This window comes from Schistocerca cancellata, chromosome 2, assembly GCF_023864275.1.
Source record: "Schistocerca cancellata isolate TAMUIC-IGC-003103 chromosome 2, iqSchCanc2.1, whole genome shotgun sequence".
Taxonomy (NCBI): Eukaryota; Metazoa; Arthropoda; class Insecta; order Orthoptera; family Acrididae; genus Schistocerca; species Schistocerca cancellata.
The window spans coordinates 625671161-625693922 of NC_064627.1; the positions used below are offsets into that span (position 1 = coordinate 625671161).

General features: G+C 39.0%; 1 protein-coding gene across 1 annotated transcript in view; it reads left to right on the forward strand.

The window, feature by feature from the left end:
- LOC126162288 (sterol regulatory element-binding protein cleavage-activating protein) overlaps nt 1-22762 on the forward strand; it is a 284313-nt gene that overhangs the window by 61280 nt on the left and 200271 nt on the right. Inside the window, exons 6-7 of the mRNA XM_049918707.1 lie at nt 576-721; nt 4615-4867. Of these exons, the coding sequence (XP_049774664.1) occupies nt 576-721; nt 4615-4867 (399 nt within the window). The remainder of the gene's footprint in view (nt 1-575; nt 722-4614; nt 4868-22762) is intronic.

Consider the following 22762-nt stretch of genomic DNA (forward strand, 5'->3'; position numbering starts at 1 on the left):
TTTTTATCTTTCTAAATCTCTAACGATAACTGTCTCTTTGCTATGTTTCTTACTATATCTCTACTTCATCATTTCTTTTCATTTTCTCTTGCAAACTCAACATAAAATGTTTGTTAGGTTTTTTGCTTATTGTATGACCTTTAACTTATTGAATATGAAGCCATTGCAGGATACAAAGACTTCAATATTTGTATCCACTGGTACATGTGTTAACTTCTTAATCATTTTAACGTTGGAAGAAAATGAAAGTGGCTGAACAGTACCATAGATTTATTTTGTGGTTTTTGGAGTATGTTGTAGGATTTAAATTTCACTGTTATGAGTTAATGATATATTATTGCAAGAACACATTTCCTTGTTTGATATTAAATTAAGGTAAAATATGTGAGGAACTACATGTGACTCACCTGAGCATGACAATATTGTAGATTATTTGTAGAACTATCTATACATTTTTATAAAATTTGTTCAGAGTTTTTGTGAAGCTACACAAATAACTAATTTGACATGTACGAAATTCAGAAATTACAATAATAAGTTTATTTTATGTTAATAACAGAAATAAATTGTTACAGGGTGTTCAGCATGGGAAGGTGAGTCTGTCAGAAGTTCTTCTGGGGCATTGCGTGAAAGACACTGGAGTTAAGAGGTATCCACTTCGAAGTCGGCAGAGAGTGCTGCAGTATGCACTCACCCTATTTCTTCGTGTTCACAGTCAAGAGTAAGTTTTGTAAGTCAGTTGTGGCTCAGTATAAGAATATGAGTACTGCAGGCTTCTTTTTGAAATATCATCACAATAATGTATACCAGGCTGCATTATAGTTGGTATTTTTGTAAGCAACTTTTGCGTACCTGAATATTAATCTCATCCACTGGTGTTCCTTTATTTTCTTATTTGTTGTTCCTATACAGATTATTATCCAATTGTGATCAATATTTTAAGTGCGCTACTGCATGCCATTATGAAATTTCAGAGTTAGAGTAACATGTAATTTATTTGTTAAGCGTTGTCCTTTATTTGTTGTTACATGTCTGTTCTTTAACATTTGCGTGTTGAATGTAGAGTGGAGCAGAGTATTGTTGTGCTGTTTCCAATGCTTTGCGAGGCATAACAGGTACTGATTCATTAGTTTCAAACAATAAAAAGGAAAGACAGTCACACGACACACACACACACACACACACACACACACACACACAGGGAGGCCTGCAGTGGCAAATTGTGGATCAGTTATGATTATCACAAAGCTGAGTGACTGGAACAAAAAGTGGGAGGCGAGTGTTGTGTAGCATACAGTGTCATTAAAGGAGACAAAGGGTGAGGATGAGAGGTGGGAAAAGGGCAACTGAGGTCAATGAGTAACAAAGGTGTAGAAGTGTTTTGAGAATAGATGATGTTTTGGAGGGACCTTTAATTTGAAAGGAAATGTATGTTGGAAGTGGTGGGTGACTATGCACCTGTGTAATCACACCTGTAAGGTGTAGTAGTGGAAGATAAACAAAGATTTTGCATAACTTGTGTTACCACATTTTGCCATTGCCGCTAAGAATCTCTTTCTTTCTGTTTCCTTCTAGGGACAGTTCCTTACCCTGTAAATTTTTTTCCCACCACTTTGTTCCTCTCCCACCGTACTCAGCTACCCAGAAAATGTGTGTGTGTGTGTGTGTGTGTGTGTGTGTGTGTGTGTGTGTGTGTGTGTGTTTTAGTAGTAGTGGTGGTAGCAGTAGTAGTAGTAGTAGTAGTAGTAGTAGTTTTGAAGTAACTTAAATCACTTAATAAAAGCGAGCCTTCCAGTCCAACTCTATACCAGTTCGGTTCCTTTTGGAGTATGTTGATTCACAGGATTCATACTTAACAATCATATACAACCACTCGCTTGATGAAAGATCTGTTCCCAAAGACTGGAAAGTTGCAAAGGTTACACCAATATTCAATAAAGGTAATAGGAGTAATCCACTAAATTAAAAGCCCATAACATTAACGTCGATATGCAGCAGGATTCTGGAATATATATTGTGTTTGAACATTATGAATTAGCTCAAAGAGAACAGTTTATTGACATGTAGTCAACAATAATTTAGAAACCACCGTTCTTGTGAAACACTACTAGCTCTTTACTCACATGAAGTGTTGTGTGCTATCGACAAAGAATTTCAAATTGATTTCATATTTCTAGAAGGCTTTTGACACTGTAGCTCAGGAGCGGCTTGTAATCAAGTTGCTTGCATATGGAATATCATCTGAGTTATGCGTCTGGATTTGTGATTTCCTGTCACAGAGGTCACAGTTCGTTGCTATTGATGGAAAGTTGTCAAATAAAACAGATGTGATTTCTGGCATTCCCGAAGACAGTTTTATAGGTCTTCTATTGTTCTTTATGTATATAAATGATTTAGGAGACAATCTGAGCAGCTGGCATAGACTACTTGCAGATGATACTGTTGAATCTGTTAAACTTTGATTACATGATAAATCATCAAATCTAAAGGCCATAAGTTACACTAAATACCTAGGAATTGCAATTATGAACAATTTAAATTTGAAAGAACACATAGAAAATGTTGCAGAGTAGGTGAACCAAAGACTGCGTTTTATTAGCAGAACACTTAGCAACAGATCTGCTAAAGAGACTGGCTACACTATGCTTGTCCGTCCTCTTTTGGAGTACTGCTGTTCAATGTGTGATCCTTACCAGATAGGGTAACGAATACCTTGAGAAAGTTCCAAGAATGGCAGCATGTTTTGTGTTATTGAGAAATAAGGGAGAGAGTGCCACAGACATGATACAGGATTTGGGGTGGACATCATCAAAACAAAAGTGTTTGGGGTGGACATCATCAAAACAAAGGTGTTTCTCTTCGCGGCTGGGTCTTCTCACAAAATTTTAGTCACCAACTTTCTGCTCTGAATGTGAAAATATTTTGTTGACGCCATCCTAACGTAAGGAGAAATGATCATCTTAATAAAATAAGAAAGCAGAGCTCCCACAGAAATATAAAGGTGTTGTTTTTTCTGTGTACTTTCTGAGAGTTTAATAACAGAGAATTATTGTGAAAGTGGTTCAGTGAATCCTGTGCCAGGCACTCAAGTGTGATTAGCAGAGTTGCCACGTAGGTGTAGATGTATGTGGGGTAGCATTGCTTAACAACAGTAGCCGCATATGTAGTTGTGGATTTTTCTAATCTGTTGCTTATGTGTATGCGTCATCCATACATTGTTTGTTGGTGATTGGTTATCTTTCATCAGTTTTGTTTGTTGTTTCGACCCTGGAGTGTCCATTGTTATAAAGTGTGTCTTCTATTTCCTTGCATTACCAATTGGTTCTCATGCTGGATTGCAAAGCAGTGCAAGATTTAATAGATTGTAGAGTTGTGAAGGCTTTCCAAGTTTTGTTCTTTAGTTTGATATACTGGAACTGATACAATGTAACTAAAAGAAAATAAAATAGTGGCAGTAAATCACAACCACATTATTTTTCAGTGTGTGCCTTGTACATGACACACACAGATTTGCAATACATAGAAATCCTCTCATTAATAAGGGGAAGGAAACACGCATCCATAAATGTAGAGTGAGCATAGGCTGTCCTGTCTTTCTTGTAATAGCTGAGTGTTCTGCCATACTTCTCATTGTAATGTTAAAATAATTTCAAGTTTATTTATCTTATCATCTCCTTCAAGTATTTTGGCTTAGTAAGTTTACAAATCACAAATACTTGAAGCTCACCTTCACTCTTTGCTACATTCATCTTTCTCTTTAGTCTCTCTTCCATGCATCTGACATATGTAGCCTTTATTTCTTTTTATTGATTTGTTTGTTTATTTTAAGCCACATATGTTCTTGTACTTTTTTTTTTTTTTTTTACCGGAGTCTATGTTCCTAGTATAACTGCCAATGTTGTTTTCAAATTATCACACACATTTTCTCTAATTGCACTTTCTTCACCTGTTTGTCACATTGTATTTTTTCACTATAAGTTGTTATAGAAGGTTCACGTGTGTCTGCTAACTCATCACAATTTGGTTCCTCTTATTTAGTGCAACTGAAGTGTTTGATTCTGAGAGCTGTGGAACGGAATTGGTGTGTGCTGTCAATAAGTGTCACAGTTGTGCCTTTTTATGACGAAGCCTTGATACCTCTTTTTATGTGCTTCAGAAAAATATTTTAGAGATTGGATTGTTATGGAAGACAGTTTCATATTACTTATCAGTCTCCACTTTTATGGGAAAAATGTGAAAAGTCCATTCAGTTACACTGTTTTGAGATTGATGCTAATAGCTATTATATTGCTGAGCAGTGGAAAATCCAGGATAGAGTGAGTGTGGTGGCTTCAGCTGCCAGAGACTGCAGTTGTATGTGCGATTTGTGTTTGCGTGTGTGTGTGTGTGTGTGTGTGTGTGTGTGTGTGTGAGAGAGAGAGAGAGAGAGAGAGAGAGAGAGAGAGAGAGAGAGAGAGAGAGAGAGAGATATCGAGATATCTACTTTTGACCAAGGCCTTGTTGAGTGAAAGCTTATTTTGTGACAGTCTTTTTGTTGTACCTACCTGTGACTCTGCATCTCCGCTATATGGTGAGTAGCAATTATTATATTGTTGAAAGTTTTCTCTCTTTCAGATTTCTTGATGGACTCCACCAGCGTTTGCGGCGATTGTACCCACTACATCAAGGAGGTGTTCAAAATCTGGATACGACATACAAAAATGAAAATGATTTGCTGCATGTGTACTACCCAGGAAAATTCAGTGCTCGAGCTGTTGCTCCTTTGATTGCCACTTTGGTAGCCATTTTTGTTTATGTCTACTTTTCTTTGCGAAAAGTTGAACTCATCAAATCAAAGCTGGGGATTGCATTTGCAGTGGTGATTACAGTAAGTTTTTTTTGTATAAAATTGCATAATTAATTTTAGTATTTCATTACAATATTTATGTATCCACCTATTCATTCCCAGAATTGGTGTATTCCTACCAAGTGCATCAGAAGTTTGATTGCTCATGCAGTTAAATACATATAGTTTTTATATGCCCCAGAAAAATCATGAGTAGTGTGTACTAGAAGCTGACAATTTCTGTGAAGATAGAAGCTAATCAACTAATACTCATTGCAGTTGGTTTGGTTAGAGGCCTATGCATATACGAAAAATTCCATCTGCATCTCCAAGTTCCTTATCCAGACATCTTTGGCATCTGCAAGTCATAAAATATTGTAAAGCACTTAATCCCACCCAGTACACCACAACTCTGACTGGAGGATGGCATTTAGCCTAAATTTTTGTTTACTGAAGTCAGCACTTGACTGGGAAGCTTATTTTTTAATTAACAACTGACATATTTGAGTGTCAGTCGTACCAAATTCAGACTCATTTCTTCCTGTTTCAAAGACTGGCACATAACATTTTTGTTCCAAATATATGTTTATACACTGAGAAGAAATTTTGTACCCATTATTTAACATTTTGTAATTTAAATTTCGTAGAGCAAGAACGTCAAGATTGATCATTACCCCATAAGTTATTTCGTAATTAATAACGGATTTAGTGAAAATTTTTTACAGAACATTTTCAGGACATTGAGAAGTAAAGTGAAGTTGTGCAAGTTGTCATGTCTCATTTTGTTAAATGTTACAGAGCTTGTTTATTGTATATATGTTAATTTACCATATTATTAAATAATGTCATCATGTTCCCCACTGTTACAACCATTGGAGTGTTTACTTTTAGTATATTCAATAGATTCACATATTTTCTTCCAAACATTATTTATGTGCCTTACGTGACAGACACACAGGGCTCAGACTGTGAATTGAAGATTGCTGATAATGGCTTGTTCATAAACAGTGTATGTTTCACTTTATGGCAGCTTCTGGCATTTGTATAATTGAATTCTGTTAAAAGGAGAAAGAGGGGGGGGGGGGGGGGGAGAGAGGGGGGAGTGAGGGAGGGGGGGGGAAGAGAGAGAGTGGGGAGAGGAAGAGGAGAAGAAGCAGAAGAAGGAGTCAGATGCGAGGTAGCCACTGGTAAGGTAGAAATAAGATGCTCATTTTATAGTGTGAAAACCCAGGAAGGAGGACAAGTTGCTATCTTTAGATCTTGTAGACGTTAAAAATGTTAAAAATGCATGCATCATTATGCAGAGCACGACACATTCAAACCAATGCAATGGTATTTCATTGCAGATGAGTGATCTAAGTAATTATAATTATTAATAATATGTTATTCTGGCAGCAACTTAAGGCATTTAGCTCATTAAATTACATAGACTGCTATATATTCTAGAGTAATATTTCTTCCCCAGATGTTAAAACGTTATGTAGAGGCATAGCGAGCTATCATCTCTCAGTTTTGTAGAATTGACGAGTTTGAGTTTGAAGTTAACCGTTTTTATTGGTAATGGTAAAAATTCTAAATATATCTTGTAGGAAGTATAAAAATTTTTACGTTATCGGAAAGAATAGCAAATTTGAAACTTCACACACTCAGGTGACAAAAGTCATGGCATAGTGATATGCACATATACAAATGGCTGCAGTATCACATACACAAGGTGTCAAAGGGCAGTGGAGCTCTTATTTATACTCAGGTGATTCATGTGAAAAGGTTTCTGTCATTATTATGGCTGCACAACAGGAATTAACAGTGCAGAATATTAGGTACAGCTAGGCTCATGGGACATTCCATCTTGGAAATTATTTGGGAATTCAGTGCTCTGAGATCCATAATGTCAATAGTGTGTTAAGAATACCAAGTTTCAGGCACTGCCTCTCGCTAGGGACAACACTGTTGCTGATGGCCTTTACTTAACAACCAGAGCGGCTGTGTTTGCTGAGCGATGTCAGTGCTAACAGACAAGCAACACTGCATGAAATACCTCCAGAAATCAATGTATCCCTTAGGACAATGTGGTGAAATTTAGCAGTAATGGACTATGGTAACAGACAACTGACGCGGGTACTTTTGCTAACAGCATGATATTGCCTACAGTGCTTCTCCTGGGGTACTGATACGGTATCAGTTGGACTCTTCGACCATAGATACTAGTAGACTGGCCTTGCTGTGCAGAAGCTATAGGGCTGGTGTGGCTCCAACATAAACCACATGACTGTTGGCAAAACGTGGCGGGATTTCAAATCAGCGGTCTGCCATCCTATGTTTGTATTGTATTTTCCCCACATTTCTCAATTGACTGTCAAACGCTTCCAACCAAAATTACTTTTTTATTTGCGAAAAATTATGCCAGAACTACATTTGACCTGGATTTGTTCACAGTACCATTTATAAAATCTAACAAATACATCGAACGCCACTCTGGTGGGCAGCGGGATGAAATTACTACAAACTATCAATTAAAGTAAAATGTTGTTAAAATTCTTTTAAACAGTAAGAGTGGATTCGTGTCAAAACATTGGATTTGCCGTGTTTTGACCTCTAGTCACTTATAAAAGAAAATGGGATATGGGAATTATGTCAACTATAGGTGCCAAAATTATCGACTTTAGGAGCAGGTCCATTTTAGAGTATCAGTTTTAGGTGCACTTCAGAGATTCAGTTCCCACTATTTTTACAAAAGTTTAAACTGTCAGTTTAAAAAAAAAATATATTTTAGGTGAAAAGTGAGACTTTGAAGTTTCAGAAAATAATTTTGGAGCCTAGGTTTAAAAATGATAGGCATTGTAAATATAAATTATAAATATACATTGTAAATAATAACTAACCTATCAAAACACTTAGGGCCTGTATCCAAAGCTGCCTTTGGTTTTCATCCTTAGGGAACCTATGAGTAGGAACGAGAAACAATTATACTTACTTCTGTAACCGAATTATCACAGATACTTTCCAAAATGTAATATGAGTCTGACTTTACAGGCATCACTTTCAACACTTTAATTTGCGTGATACTCTGTTTCAAGTGTAAAAAACATATAAAAGTCACTTCAGCAGATTTCAATAAACGCATCTGCACTATCATAGAAACACTTACACATGAAATGTAACGCCATTTCCCCCAACAAAACTTTGAGTACAGCCGTAAGCACAACACAAAACAACCATGTTTTGCCAACATTCATGTGACTTCAGCCCAGAGATGTTGGAGCCACGAAACTGACGTCTGGGCCAGTCTATTATATTTATGGTCGAAGGTTGGACCCTAGATGATGGAAAACTGTGACCAGGTCAGGTGAATCCTGATTGATGATAAGGTTTGAGTGTGGTGGAGATCCCACAAAGTCATGGACCAAGTGTTCAACAAGGCACTTTGCAAGCTCCAGAATGATGTGGGCTGTGTTTACATGGAATGGACCAGGTGCTCTGGCCCATCTGAACTGATCATTGACTGAAAGTAGCAATGTTCAGCTACTTGGAGATCATTTGGAGTCGTTTATGGACTTCATGTCGCCAAACAACAATGTGCCATGTCACCAAGCACAGTTCGTTGCTATTGGTTTGAAGAACATTCTGGACAATTTGAGTGAATTATTGGGCCACTCAAATTGCCCTACATGAACCAGTCGAACATTCATGGGACATAATCGAGAGGTAAGGTCGTGCACAAACCATGTCGCGTTGCTGCACTATGCCGGGCAACACTGGTTCAAACTCTTAACAAATGGGTCAATCCATACCAAGTGGTCCAAGAAAAAGTAATTGGTTGCTTGACCATCTCAGGAAAATTTTATATTTGCTGGGTGCTTCCCCAATGTTTAGTAGTCACAATAATATTTTTTTAAAAAAATTTATTGTTTATTATTTTGAAATGGCAGCCTTATTTGTTCCTGGCCGCATGCATTTTTTCATATTTGCAAGCATCTAGATTTTTACAATTATTCAGTAGTGGATTGTCCTAAGCCTATGTAAAACACATATCAAAGGAATTAACTATGTTTTTGTATAACATGAGGAAATACAAGAAGTCTATGACAGTGTGTTGAAGGAAAGGTACAACACGTGTCAAAAGATTTAAGGCACTCTGATCTTTTCATTGTTTTGTAACCCATTCACACAACTTACTCAAGTGTAAGATCACATCAACTTCGTCTGATAGTGAACTTCATCAGTGTGGAAAACTTTTACAACTGGTTCTTCAAAATAAAGGCATAGTGGCTTGTGTTTACAATGAACAGTGGTGGACTGGCGAAGTTGATAATATTGACTGTCAAAACCAAGATGTACTTGTTGTATTTTATCACCCTCCAGGACCAAGGCCATCTTTTACAAAAAATTGAGAACAGTCAAGTTTGGAGGCCACTTAAAAATGTCCTAAGGAAGCTGTCTCCCATGGAATTTACAACTGTGACAGGGCGAACTTATAATCTAACACCCAAACTGAGTGAACAAATTTCTCAAATGTTCACTGAGTGATGCACTAAAAACAAATAACAATAGAACAATATAATGTAATTAGTAGGCTTATTTTCAATATAAAAGTAAGTAATCACAGATACGATTAAATTATATACTGTAACTGATATATTTTATTCCATAAGCCTAGATATCGCAGATCATAAAGCGGTTACGGCAGCAGTGATTTCAGCCATAAATAGGAATATTAAAAAGGGTAGGAAGATTTTTCTGTTTAGAAAAAGTGACAAAAAGCAGATTTCAGAGTACCTGTTGGCTCAACACAAAAGTTTTGTCTCAAGTACAGATAGTGTTGAGGATCAGTGGACAAAGTTCAAAACCGTCGTACATTATGCGTTAGATGAGTATGTGCCAAGCAAGATCGTAAGAGATGGAAAAGAGCCACCGTGGTACAACAACCGAGTTAGAAAACTGCTGCGGAAGCAAAGGAAACTTCACAGCAAACATAAACATAGCCAAAGCCTTGCAGACAAACAAAAATTACGCGAAGCGAAATGTAGTGTGAGGAGGGCTATGCGAGAGGTGTTCAATGAATTCGAAAGTAAAGTTCTATGTACTGACTTGGCAGAAAATCCTAAGAAATTTTGGTCTTATGTCAAAGCGGTAGGTGGATCAAAACAAAATATCCAGACACTCTGTGACCAAAATGGTACTGAAACAGAGGATGACAGACTAAAGGCCGAAATACTAAATGTCTTTTTCCAAAGTTGTTTCACAGAGGAAGATTGCACTGTAGTTCCTTCTCTAGATTGTTGCACAGATGACAAAATGGTAGATATCGAAATAGACAACAGAGGGATAGAGAAACAATTAAAATCGCTCAAAAGAGGAAAGGCCTCTGGACCCGATGGGATACCAGTTCAATTTTACACAGAGTACGCGAAGGAACTTGCCCCCCTTCTTGCAGCGGTGTACCGTAGGTCTCTAGAAGAGCGTAGCGTTCCAAAGGATTGTAAAAGGGCACAGGTCATCCCCGTTTTCAAGAAGGGACGTCGAACAGATGTGCAGAACTATAGACCTATATCTCAAACGTCGATCAGTTGTAGAATTTTGGAACACGTATTGTGTTAGAGTATAATAACTTTTCTGGAGACTAGAAATCTACTCTGTAGGAATCAGCATGGGTTTCGAAAAAGACGGTCATGTGAAACCCAGCTCGCGCTATTCGTCCACGAGACTCAGAGGGCCATAGACACGGGTTCACAGGGAGATGCCGTGTTTCTTGACTTCCGCAAGGCGTTCGATACAGTTCCCCACAGTCATTTAATGAACAAAGTAAGAGCATATGGACTATCAGACCAATTGTGTGATTGGATTGAGGAGTTCCTAGATAACAGGACGCAGCATGTTATTCTCAATGTAGAGAAGTCTTCCGAAGTAAGAGTGATTTCAGGTGTGCCGCAGGGGAGTGTCATAGGACCGTTGCTATTCACAATATACATAAATGACCTGGTGGATGACATCGGAAGTTCACTGAGGCTTTTTGCAGATGATGCTGTGGTGTATCGAGAGGTTGTAACAATGGAAAATTGTACTGAAATGCAGGAGGATCTGCAGCGAATTGACGCATGGTGCAGGGAATGGCAATTGAATCTCAATGTAGACAAGTGTAATGTGCTGTGAATACACAGAAAGATAGATCATTTATCATTTAGCTACAAAATAGCAGATCAGCAACTGGAAGCAGTTAATACCATAAATTACCTGGGAGTACGCATTACGAGTGATTTAAAATGGAATGATCATATAATGTTGATTGTCGGTAAAGCAGATGCCAGAGTGAGATTCATTGGAAGAATCCTAAGGAAATGCAATCCGAAAACAAAGGAAGTAGGTTGCAGTACGCTTGTTCGCCCACTGCTTGAATACTGCTCAGCAGTATGGGATCCGTACCAGATAGGGTTGATACAAGACATAGAGAAGATCCAACGGAGAGCAGCGCGCTTCGTTACAGGATCATTTAGTAATCGCGAAAGCGTTACGGAGATGATAGATAAACTCCAGTGGAAGACTCTGCAGGAGAGACGCTCAGTAGCTCGGTACGGGCTTTTGTCAAAGTTTCGAGAACATACCTTCACCGAAGAGTCAAGCTGTATATTGCTCCCTCCTACGTATATCTCGCGAAGTGACCATGAGGATAAAATCAGAGAGATTAGAGCCCACACAGAGGCATACCGACAATCCTTCTTTCCACGAACAATACGAGACTGGAATAGAAGGGAGAACCAATAGAGGTACTGAAGGTACCCTCCGCCACACACCATCAGGTGGCTTGCGGGGTATGGATGTAGATGTAGATGTAGATGTTGAAAAACGTAGTTTTGATTCGTGTTTGTAATTTTTTTCCATAACTTCCAATTGAATCTCAAAGTTGAAATTTACACTGAAGTTTGATATGATAAAGGTCTATTAACTGTGATATTTTCAGATTTTTATCTGGTCCCCCAACAAAGATATTGCAGGCCACAAAATGGAAAAATTAAAAAAAAAACATATTTTAAAACTGTATTTTTTTAGTGTAAGCTGCTCACCATTAATACTCTATAAAAAGTAGCTATACTATACAGTGTAATAGCAGAAAAAATATTAAAGCTGAGAAATTAATCTTTCTTTGGAAAACTACTGTTCAATGATTGAGTTTTTTTAATTTGTGGCTGATAACTTTGAACTATTAAAATATATTAAAGAATACATTCAGCTAAGTGATAATGATGTTAATTTGTAGCCCAGAGTGTGTTGAACTAAACGCATTTTATCTGAAAGGCTTAGGACAATCCACTACTGAATAATTGTAAAAAATGTAAATGCTTGCGAATACGAAAAAACGCATGCGGCCTGGAACAAATAAGGCCGCCATTTCAGAATAATAAACAATAAATTTTTTTTAAAAAAATATTTTTGTGACCACTAAACATTGGGGAATTCATCCAGCAAATATAATTTTTTTCTGAGATGGTCAAGCAACCAATTATTTTTTTCTTGGACCACTTGGTATGGATGGGCCCAAATATAAAATTTAAAAATTCTGGTAACTCAGTCTTACAGGTACCTATTTAATTTGGAAGGTTTCTGTCTGTGGCTCCAAAGACCTGGACTGGTCTTGTCTTATTACTCCTGCAGCAAAGACATTTCTGTCAAATATGCTGGATGGTGGAAGGCACTGTATGAAGTATGCCACCAAGGAGTGATGGGGTTCTATGTTTCAAAGTCCATACAATCTGGCTCTCAGGTCACTTCCTTTTGCAAACTGGAGTTTTTTTTTTTTTTTTTTAAAAAAAACTTCAAATTTTTTCTGTGGTAGCACTGATGTCTCCTTCAGGTTCATCTTCTGACATATCCTCAAATTCCGATTCTGTTTCTTTTTGAGAACTTCAAATATGAACTTCTCATTGTCTTCAAACTGTGTGGATATTTACTTGGTCTATCGATTATTCATATAATTTTGAAATTCGTCCCTGTTGATTGTTTAACATTTTTGAACACATTCTAAGTTGATTTCTGAATGAATCATAAGTTGATTTTTCAGTGCGTGCATAGTGTATGTGATATCTCTGCAAGAGGAATCCCGATCACATCTAGAAATAAATTTTCCTGCAGACAAAAGAGGACGGGGCTATATGATTTGAGCGGAATAGAGCTGAACAGTTGAATGCCAATTGCTGTTTGGTATGTGGTTGACTGCGTTTGCGAATGATCAACTTTGTGATAATTACTAGCAAAATCAATGATATGAATATAATAGAGGGAAACATTCCACGTGGGAAAAATATATTTAAAAAGAAAGATGATGAGACTTACCAAACAAAAGCGCTGGCAGGTCGATAGACACACAAACAAACACAAACATCCACACAAAAATCTAGCTTTCGCAACCGACGGTTGCCTCGTCAGGAAAGAGGGAAGGAGAAGGAAAGACAACAGGATATGGGTTTTAAGGGAGAGGGTAAGGAGTCATTCCAATCCCGGGAGCGGAAAGACTTACCTTAGGGGAAAAAAAGGATAGGTATACACTCGCACACACACACATATCCATCCGCATATACACAGATTGGAATGACTCCTTACCCTCTCCCTTAAAACCCATATCCTGTTGTCTTTCCTTCTCCTTCCCTCTTTCCTGACGAGGCAACCGTTGGTTGCGAAAGCTAGATTTTTGTGTGTATGTTTGTGTTTGTTTGTGTGTTTATCGACCTGCCAGCGCTTTTGTTTACTAGCAAAATCCATAGATTCAGACTACCAGAGTGGAAATAAATGACAAACAGGGATAACAGATAAGAAAAATTACGTATTATCGTCTCGGTGTATCCAAGCAAATGAAATTTTGACAGAAAAGTTTTGGCGAGATCGCTACACTAGTAAGGGCCAGTTGTAGAGTCTGTGGCTAGCAGCCGCTGAAATTCAGTTCTGGGAGTAGCGCGGGGAACGCGTTGTACGAATGCATAATAACGCCTAACCGGAGAATAAACGCGGGATAAATAAACTGGTGATTGTGGCAGGGTTAGTGAAGTCAACCAGAGAATGAGTCTTGACACTAGCAGGAATAGTTACAGAATTAGTGATGACAAGATTGTTTGTTAGAACGAGGAAGGAGAAGAAATGGGGACATCACACAAATTATGGAAGAATGTGATGATTCCAAATTCATACAAAAATTTTGTACTATTACTACTTGTACTACTACTACTACTACTACTACTACTACTACGCCAATGACCTTGCCGCAGTGGTAACACCGGTTCCCGTCAGATCACAGAAGTGAAGTGCTGTCGGGCTGGGTTAGCATTTGGATGGTTGACCATCCGGTCTGCCCAGCGCTGTTGGCAAGCGGGGTGCACTCAGCCCTTGTGAGGCAAACTGAGGAGCTACTTGACTGAGAAGTAGCGGCTCTGGTCTCGGAAACTGACATACGGCCGGGAGAGCAGTGTGCTGACCACATGGCCCTCCGTATCTGCATCCAGTGACACCTATGGGCTGAGGATGACACGGCGGCCCGTTAGTACCAGTGGGCCTTCCTGGCCTGTTCGACAGGAGTTTACTGTATTTACTCGAATCTAAGCCGCACTCGAATCTAAGCCGCACCTGAAAAATGAGACTCGAAATCAAGAAAAAAAATTTTCCCGAATCTAAGACGCACCTGAAATTTGAGACTTGAAATTCAGTGAGGGGGAGAAAAGTTTTAGGCCACACCTGCAAATCGAAACAAAGTTGGTCCATTGTAATATGAGACACAATTTAGGTCGAATGAATGACGATACAGCTACAGTAGTTTCGTTAGAGTCGTAAGCTTAGCCGTTAAGCTTTATCAGATAGCCATTGCTATGCGTCAGGTGCTCCGTCCCTATTTATACGAGTTCCCTTCCTTTTTCACGTGCTTCGTCTGGTTTGAATTGATTGCTTATTTTTCTTTTATCTGATAAGTCCCGTTCTCTTTGTTATAGGTGTTTACGTCACTCTAAGCTGAAAATGCATTACTGTACTGTGTCATGCATTGTTTGTCGCATTCTGATAATGTGTGTTTACGACCCTTCGCCGGTCGAGGCATGGCATGCTTTTGTGCACACTACCGCTGCTAACAATTAAAAAAACAAAAGAGAGGAATCGTCTCATTAGCGAAACAATGGCAAGAGACTGCTATTTGTTGTTACTCACACTGCTGCTTTCTTCGATAATGATCAACCAGAACCAAATAATAGACTGTGTATGATAGAAGATATTCTGAACGACAATTTAGTAAAAACTTTTCTTCGTTTGAAAATCTTTGCAGACGCCTCTTTAGTACATTACATTCTGCACAGAAATTAGTCATCGTAGATTTAAAAATCTAGTCAATTGCCAGGCTTCATTTCTGACTGTACCACTATTAGGCATAAGAATAATACGAATATAAACATGACATGATATGTATATCCTTCCATGTTTGCAGTTGTCTCGCTCTAGTTTCGTAGTTTACTAGGCAGACAGGATTTAAATGAGATAACTAGCAGCAAACACAAAACAATACATGGCAAAATGTTTATATTCATATTATTCTTATGGTGAAGAGAATACTGCATGTGATTCACAATACATAAAAGTTCCTGTTAGCAACCATCTCTTCCCACAGGTAGGAAAAAATTCAGAATGTAGAGTTGGCCATATTGACAAACATACCTAACAGCCTTGCCAGTCGGATTTTCGTAGTACATTGAAATGCTGCTACATTCGAAGATGAACAATACGGAATTTGGATTTACTTCAGTGGATAATGTATGAAAATGCAGTGGTCGAAACTTGGGGCGGAGAAAAAAGCTCATCTTCCACCTTTTTTTTTTTTAATTTATTTACTGACGCAGAGGTTTTGGCACCACTATTTATCTTTGTCCCTGCAAAGCATGCTTGTGTAGCACTACGACGGCAGAACTTGGTTGTGGCGGCACCTACCAACATTTTTCAGAATTTCCGCTTACTTTGCACTCGATTCTAAGCTGCAGGTGATTTTTTGGATTACAAAAACCGGAAAAAAAGTGCGGCTTAGATTCGAGTAAATATGGTAGTTTTAGTTTTACTACTACTACAACTACTATTACATCTTCTTCTTCTTCTTCTTCTTCTACTTCTTTTCGATCTCATGCTTGAGAAGCTGGAGTGTATGAATGAAATGTGAAACTATTTCCTATCATAAAGCTTTTTTGCTTTTTGTAGGTCTAATAGGCATTTCATATTGGTACTTCATGAATTAAATTCTGTCATGCTATAAAAATGACCATTTGTGCTAAAACAGTCTCATTTATTTGGTGTGTGTTGAAATTGCTGCAGTATTAGACAGGCCTATTTAGTTTCATCTAGCAGACAGTGACAAAATAGATGTAATCAGATTGAGAAATCACATCAGTCTTGGGTACTAATTGTACTAAGAACTTTTTCAGTATTAGACAACGACATTTTGAGTTTTCATGTGGCATAACATTGGACGAACTTCGATGAGGTTACAGAGTCTTTTGCAGAAAGGAAAGCACGCCATGTAAAGCTGTAGCAAGATTACCGTATTTACTCGAATCTAAGCCGCACTTTTTTTCCGGTTTTCGTAATCCAAAAAACCGCCTGCAGCTTAGAATCGAGTGCAAAGCAAGCAGAAGTTATGAAAAATGTCGGTATATGCCGCCACAACTAACTTCTGCCGCCGAATATATGTAGCGCTACGCAGGCATGTTCTGTAGGCACAAGGATAAATACTGGCGCCAAAATCTCAGCGTCAGTAAATAAATTTAAAAAAAGTGGAAGATGAGCTTTTTTTTCTCCGCCGCGAGTTTCGACCACTGCATTTTCATACATTATCCAACGAAGTAAATACGAATTCCGTATTGTTCATCTTCGAATGTAGCACAATTTCAGTGTACTACGAAAATCTGACTGGCAAGACTGTTTTGGATGTTTGTCAATATGGCCAACTCTACGTTCTGAATTTTTTCCTATCTGTGAGAAGAGATGGTTGCTAATAGGCACCTGATGAAATGTGAATCATATACAGTATTCTCTTCACCATAAGAATTATACGAATATAAACATTTTGCCATGTATTCTTTCGTGTTTGCTGCTATCTCATTTAAATCCTGTCTGCCTAATAAACTACGAAACTAGAGTGAGACAACAGCAAACGCGGAAGAATATACGTATCGTGTCACGTTTATATTCGTATTATTCTTATGCCTAATAGTGATACAGTCAGAAATGAAGCACGGCAAGTGACTAGATTTTTAAATCTAAAATGACTAATTTATGTGCAGAATTTGATGTAATAAAGAAGCGACCGCAAAGATTTTCAAACGGAGAAAAATTTTCGCCTAACTTTCGTTTAGAACATGTTCTATCATACGCAGTCTATTATTTGATTCTTGTTGATCATTATCAAAGAAAGCAGCAGTGTAAGTAACAACAAATTGCGGTCTCTTGCCATTGTTTCGCTAATGAGACGATTCCTCTCTTTTTTTTAATTGTACGCGGCGGTAGCGCGCACAAAAGCAAGCCGTGCTGCGAGCCGCGACAGTCCGTAAACACGCACTATCAGAATGCGACAAACAATGCATGACACAGTGCAGTAATGCATTTTCAGCTTAAGAGTGACGCAAACACCTATAACAAAGAAAACGGCAATTATCAGATCAAAGCAAAATAAGCAATCGATTCAAACCAGACGAAGCACGTGAAAAATGAAGGGCACCCGTATAAATACGGACGGAGCGCCTGACGCATAGCAATGGCTACGTGGTAAAGCTTAACTGCTAAGCTTAGACTCGATCCAAACTACTGTAGCTGTATCGTCATTCATTCGACCTAAATTGTGTCTCATATTACAATGGACAAACTTTGTTTCGATTTGGAGGTGCGGCCTAAAACTTTTCTCTCCCCTTGAATTTCGAGTCTCAAATTTCAGGTGCGGCTTAGATTCGGGAAATTTTTTTTTTCCTTTATTTCGAGTCTCATTTTTCAGGTGCGGCTTAGATTTGAGTGCGGCTTAGATTCGAGTAAATACGGTAGAGAGAAACAAAATGCTAGGTCCTATGGATTAAAGAAATGTGTACTGTCTTGCTTGTCGCTTGTCTTTATGGTTTTATGTATCCTATATTTCATTTTATGTCATGCAAAACTGCACGTTATTAGCTAATGGGGAATGAAGAGTGCAAATTTTCTGGAGAGTTCTTTTTCTCCCAGCTACAAATAATCGCATCCAGTATTAATTGCGAGTTTTTTTAAAGAGCAGCAGGATGTCAATCCGGCCGACTGTGAGCAGGAGAGGCACCACAGGACATTTTAATTTCCACTGTCATGAATCTAGTTTGATGATGTCCATTACAAAATATGCATGTTTGAATTCCACAGAGAAAAATACAGTGATGTGTGATAGGAGAATGCCATGTGAAGAGGTGTGGCATTGCACCCTGGCACACTAAAGACCAAATAACATGTATTACATTTCCTCGAATATATATGTTTTATGTATCACACTCTTCAGAAAAATGTGCGGTACAAAATGAATATTTTTTTAAAAAGTTAATTTTTTTAAAAAGTTAATTTTTTTAAAATTTTTGGCGCCCTATCTCAAACGCTTGGGGGAAATATCATAGATCCGAGGCAGATGCGCAGTGCAGTCTGAGTTGTAGTGAGGAGGCGGTAGTCTCCACGCCACGCGTGTTTACATTTAGTGATTTTGCTGTTTCCTGTTTGCTTTCTGCGCTCATGTCAAATGAAAACAAAACGGATTTCTGTGGCTGGGAGCTATGAAGAGAATTAAGACATTCACATAATTGTGGAGGCCTAAATGTTATTAGTTTCAGATCTTATTTTACTTCCACCTTTCTGACAGTCAAGCATTAATCACTTTGAAGAACGATGAAGTTAGTTTTGTCAATTTGCTGAAGAAATTTGGCTTTTATTAATCTTTTCCGCCCAGACAGTCAATTTATTTGGGGTGTTTGATTCCATGCTATTGGCTAGTTTCAATTGTTCACTGCATTTCAGGTGCACGTTTTCATCTTCTAGCATGTATGCACTATGCCATAATAAAGGACCAAACATGAGATAATACAGTACTGATACTCCAAGGAAATTTACATCCCGAAAACCACACTGAAAAGCATAATATAAGGTCAAGGCCAGCTGCATTGGGAATCTGGACATGCGAATGCGCACTATAAGCCGAATTGTGCATTTTAGTATGGTTCACGAAATTCTGATGCTCTTGGAGTATCCTCTGATGTCTTGTTTCTTTTATGACATAATGTAAGATCTTTCAATGTTTTACACCTACGAATATATGGGCTTCCTGCGTCATCTAGCTGCGCAAGCGTGGTGACACCTGTTACCTGGCGTTCTCTGGCAACTGCTTAAACGAACCTATTTCTAACAAGCTGTGGGAAAATACTGCGAATGGTTTGAAAAGCGTTAAGCATAGTTTATACAAACGACATTGGGTTACGCCACTCATTGCGTGGAATGAGTTGCGTTAAAATGGTTTCCTATATGACTGTAGACATGGCAATACCAGTATACACTTTAGTTTCGTCGTTTTGTGGGTTCCTGAGTTGTGTCTGAAATGAAAGTTTTGAGCTACATGTCGCATGATTTGTGATGGAGTTAAAGCTTGTTGCGTGGAATTGCTCACCCCTGTGACACCACGCACACCCACCTTCTACATGCTTCCCAAAATCCACAAACCCTACAGTCCTAGACACCCCATTGTGGTTGGTTATTGTACTGCCACTGAAAGAATTTCAGCCCTCATTGACCAACTCTCCCAACCAGTTGTCCGTAATCCAGCATCCCACTTAAAAGACACCCATCACTTCCTTCAGCGACTCTCCACCATCCCCACCACTTTACCTCCTGGATCTCCACTCGTCACTGTTGACGCCACCTCCCTATACACCAACATCCCTCATGCCCAAGGTCGTACCACTATTGAACACTACCTTTCGCAACGTCCTTCAGATTCCAAACCGACTACCTCATTCCTCATACACCTTAATAACTTTATCCTGAAACACAACTACTTCACCATTGAAAGGAAGGTATACAAACAAATCCACAGCACAGCCAGGGGCACCCACATGGCACCCTTTTGGCACACTTTTGACACCCTTTTATGCCAACCATTTTATGGGCCATCTAGAGGAGACCTTCCTAGCCTCCCAAAATGCCAAACCCCTAGTCTGGTTCATGTTCATTGGTGATATCTTCGTAATCTGGACTCAGGGCCATGACACCCTATCTTCATTCTTTCACAACCTCAACACCTTCTCCCCTATCTGCCTCCTCAACTCAGCGTGCCACACCTTCCTAGATGCCAACCACCTCCTCTGTGATGACTCCATCTGCACCTCTGTCTGCATTAAAACCACCAACAGTACCTGCATTACGACAGTTGTCATCCCTTTCACACCAAAAAAACCCTCCCACACAGCCTGGCCAGCCAGGGACGGCATATCTGCAGTGACAAGAACTCTCGTTGCTCACTATGCTGAGGGTCTCACCAAGGCCATCACAGATGTGCACTATCCCCCAGACCTAGTCTGCAAACAGATCTCTTGTGCCATTTCCTCTCACAATCCCAATCCTCCCACCATCCACAAGAACCATCCACAAAAGAGTGTCCCCTTCAACACCCGGTACCAATCTGGACTGAAACAACTGAACCACATTCTCCATCGGGCCTTTGGTTATCTAACATCATGTGCTGAAATGAAGGACTCCTACCCGAGACAGTTCCCACCCCTCCTAAATTGGTGTTCCGTCACCCACTCAACCACCACAACATCCTAGTCTATCCCTGTGCCACTCCCAATCCCAACCCGTTGCCACAAAGATCATATTCCTGTGGAAGAAACAGGCGAAAGACCTGCCCAATCCACCCACTGAGCACTTCCCTGTTCCAGTCCTGCCATAGTTTTACCCTATCCCATCATGGGCCAGGCCACCTGTGAAAACAGCCATGTCATTTACCAGCTCTGCTGCAGTCATTGCACAACTTTTTATATTGGTATGACTACCAACCAGCTGTCCACCAGGACGAATGGCCACTGCCATACTGTGGCCAAGAGTAGAGTAGACCATCCTGTGGCATAACAAGCAGCTACATAACACACTTGATTTCAGTGGTTTCTTCACTACCCAAGGCATCTGGCTCCTTACTACCACTACCAGCTTTTCTGAACTCTGCAGAAAGGTGTAATCCTTACAACACATTCTCCGCTTCCGTAATTACCTCCTCTAGGCTTGACATTATTTCTTCATATGTGTTGTTTGTCTTAAATTTACAGAACACCATTCTTCCGTAAATTATAGACTAGCAGCACACTATGTTTTATCATTATAGCTCCCCACAAGGTTCTGTATTTACGCCAGTAGTAGAATAAAAATTGCCAGCTACAACTAAATGTTAGTCCCACATAGCAAAATATTAGAGTACTTTGTAGTTGTAGAGTCTAGTTTTGAAACAGTTATTGTGCCAAGGTCAGTTTTCTAATTTTGCATTCCTTATCTGGATAGGATATGATAAAACAATTGTCGTAAGTACAATAACTCCGTATGTCCTGTCCGAACAACATGCCACACTGCTGCACATGGTCACATGATGTCCCACTACACACGAAATTCCGTACAGACACATGACAAAAGCTGTATGAGCAGAACAAACACCAAGCATGGGCTTCTACATATTTCAGCTGCACATAGGCAGTAAAGCCTGTCTTCTGGCACTCTTTGGCAAGTGCTCAAATGCAACAATTTGTAACAGATCACAGGAACATATTGTGAATGATGGTTTGAGAAGTTTTACTTTCAAATTAATTTTTTTTTATACACAAAAAGAATTGTGTTTGAGAATGTGCTGTGAATTTACTAAATCATGGAGCATTTAACACACTTTAAAAACTTAACACTTTGAGGACCAGCCACTTAGAAAAATTTTGGGCTCAGAAGATCAGACATTTATGTCATCATTTAAAATTTTACTGGCACAGTTGTATTTGATATATCTTAAAGGGTAACACACACACAAAAAAAAAAAAAAAAAAAAAAAAAAAGACCAATATGGTATGTGAAAGCTTAGCTTTTCTTGTAGCTATACTATATGTATATTTATTAAAAAAAATGGCTCTGAGCACTATGGGACTCAACATCTTAGGTCATAAGTCCCCTAGAACTTAGAACTACTTAAACCTAACTAACCTAAGGACATCACACACATCCATGCCCGAGGCAGGATTCGAACCTGCGACCGTAGCAATCCCGCGGTTCCGGACTGCAGCGCCAGAACCACTAGACCACCTCGGCCGGCTATATTTATTTAAACTATGAGCTTTTCTTATTTGTGTATTCATGCTACTTAACAGTGATGTTGCTGTTGACTGACTACTTCAAGTGTCCTATGCTCTGTATATCTACTTGCTGTTGTTTTCGGTGAGATAATGTGACTTGAGCTATGATTAGCTGACAAAAGCGTGCCCATCTCGATCTCAGTGCTTCAGAAACTAACGTGCTGTGTTTGGTAGAATTCATATTTATGCATTCGTAATACGAAAATATGCAGCATACATGTTGCTGCACATCAAAGATCTTTTGCTGGGTTTCGTTTCCTAAAGTGCTGGGAAGTTCTATGCCGATCGGTAAAACCTTTACCGTTCAAAGGATTGTTGAGTTTTACAGTTCTGAGGAAAAGTGTACTGTTACTTAACATGGAGAAAATGGATATTCACCCACGAGAATGTGCATTTTCACCTTAGAAAAAGTGTATTTTTAACTGAGAACTCTGGGGATCCCCCCCCCCCCCCCCCCCCCCTCCCCCTTGTTCGCATATGCACCCAGTGTGATACACTATCCAGAATGATTGTTTCACCTAATTTGCAGTGACTTTAAATGCATAAGCACCCAATGGTT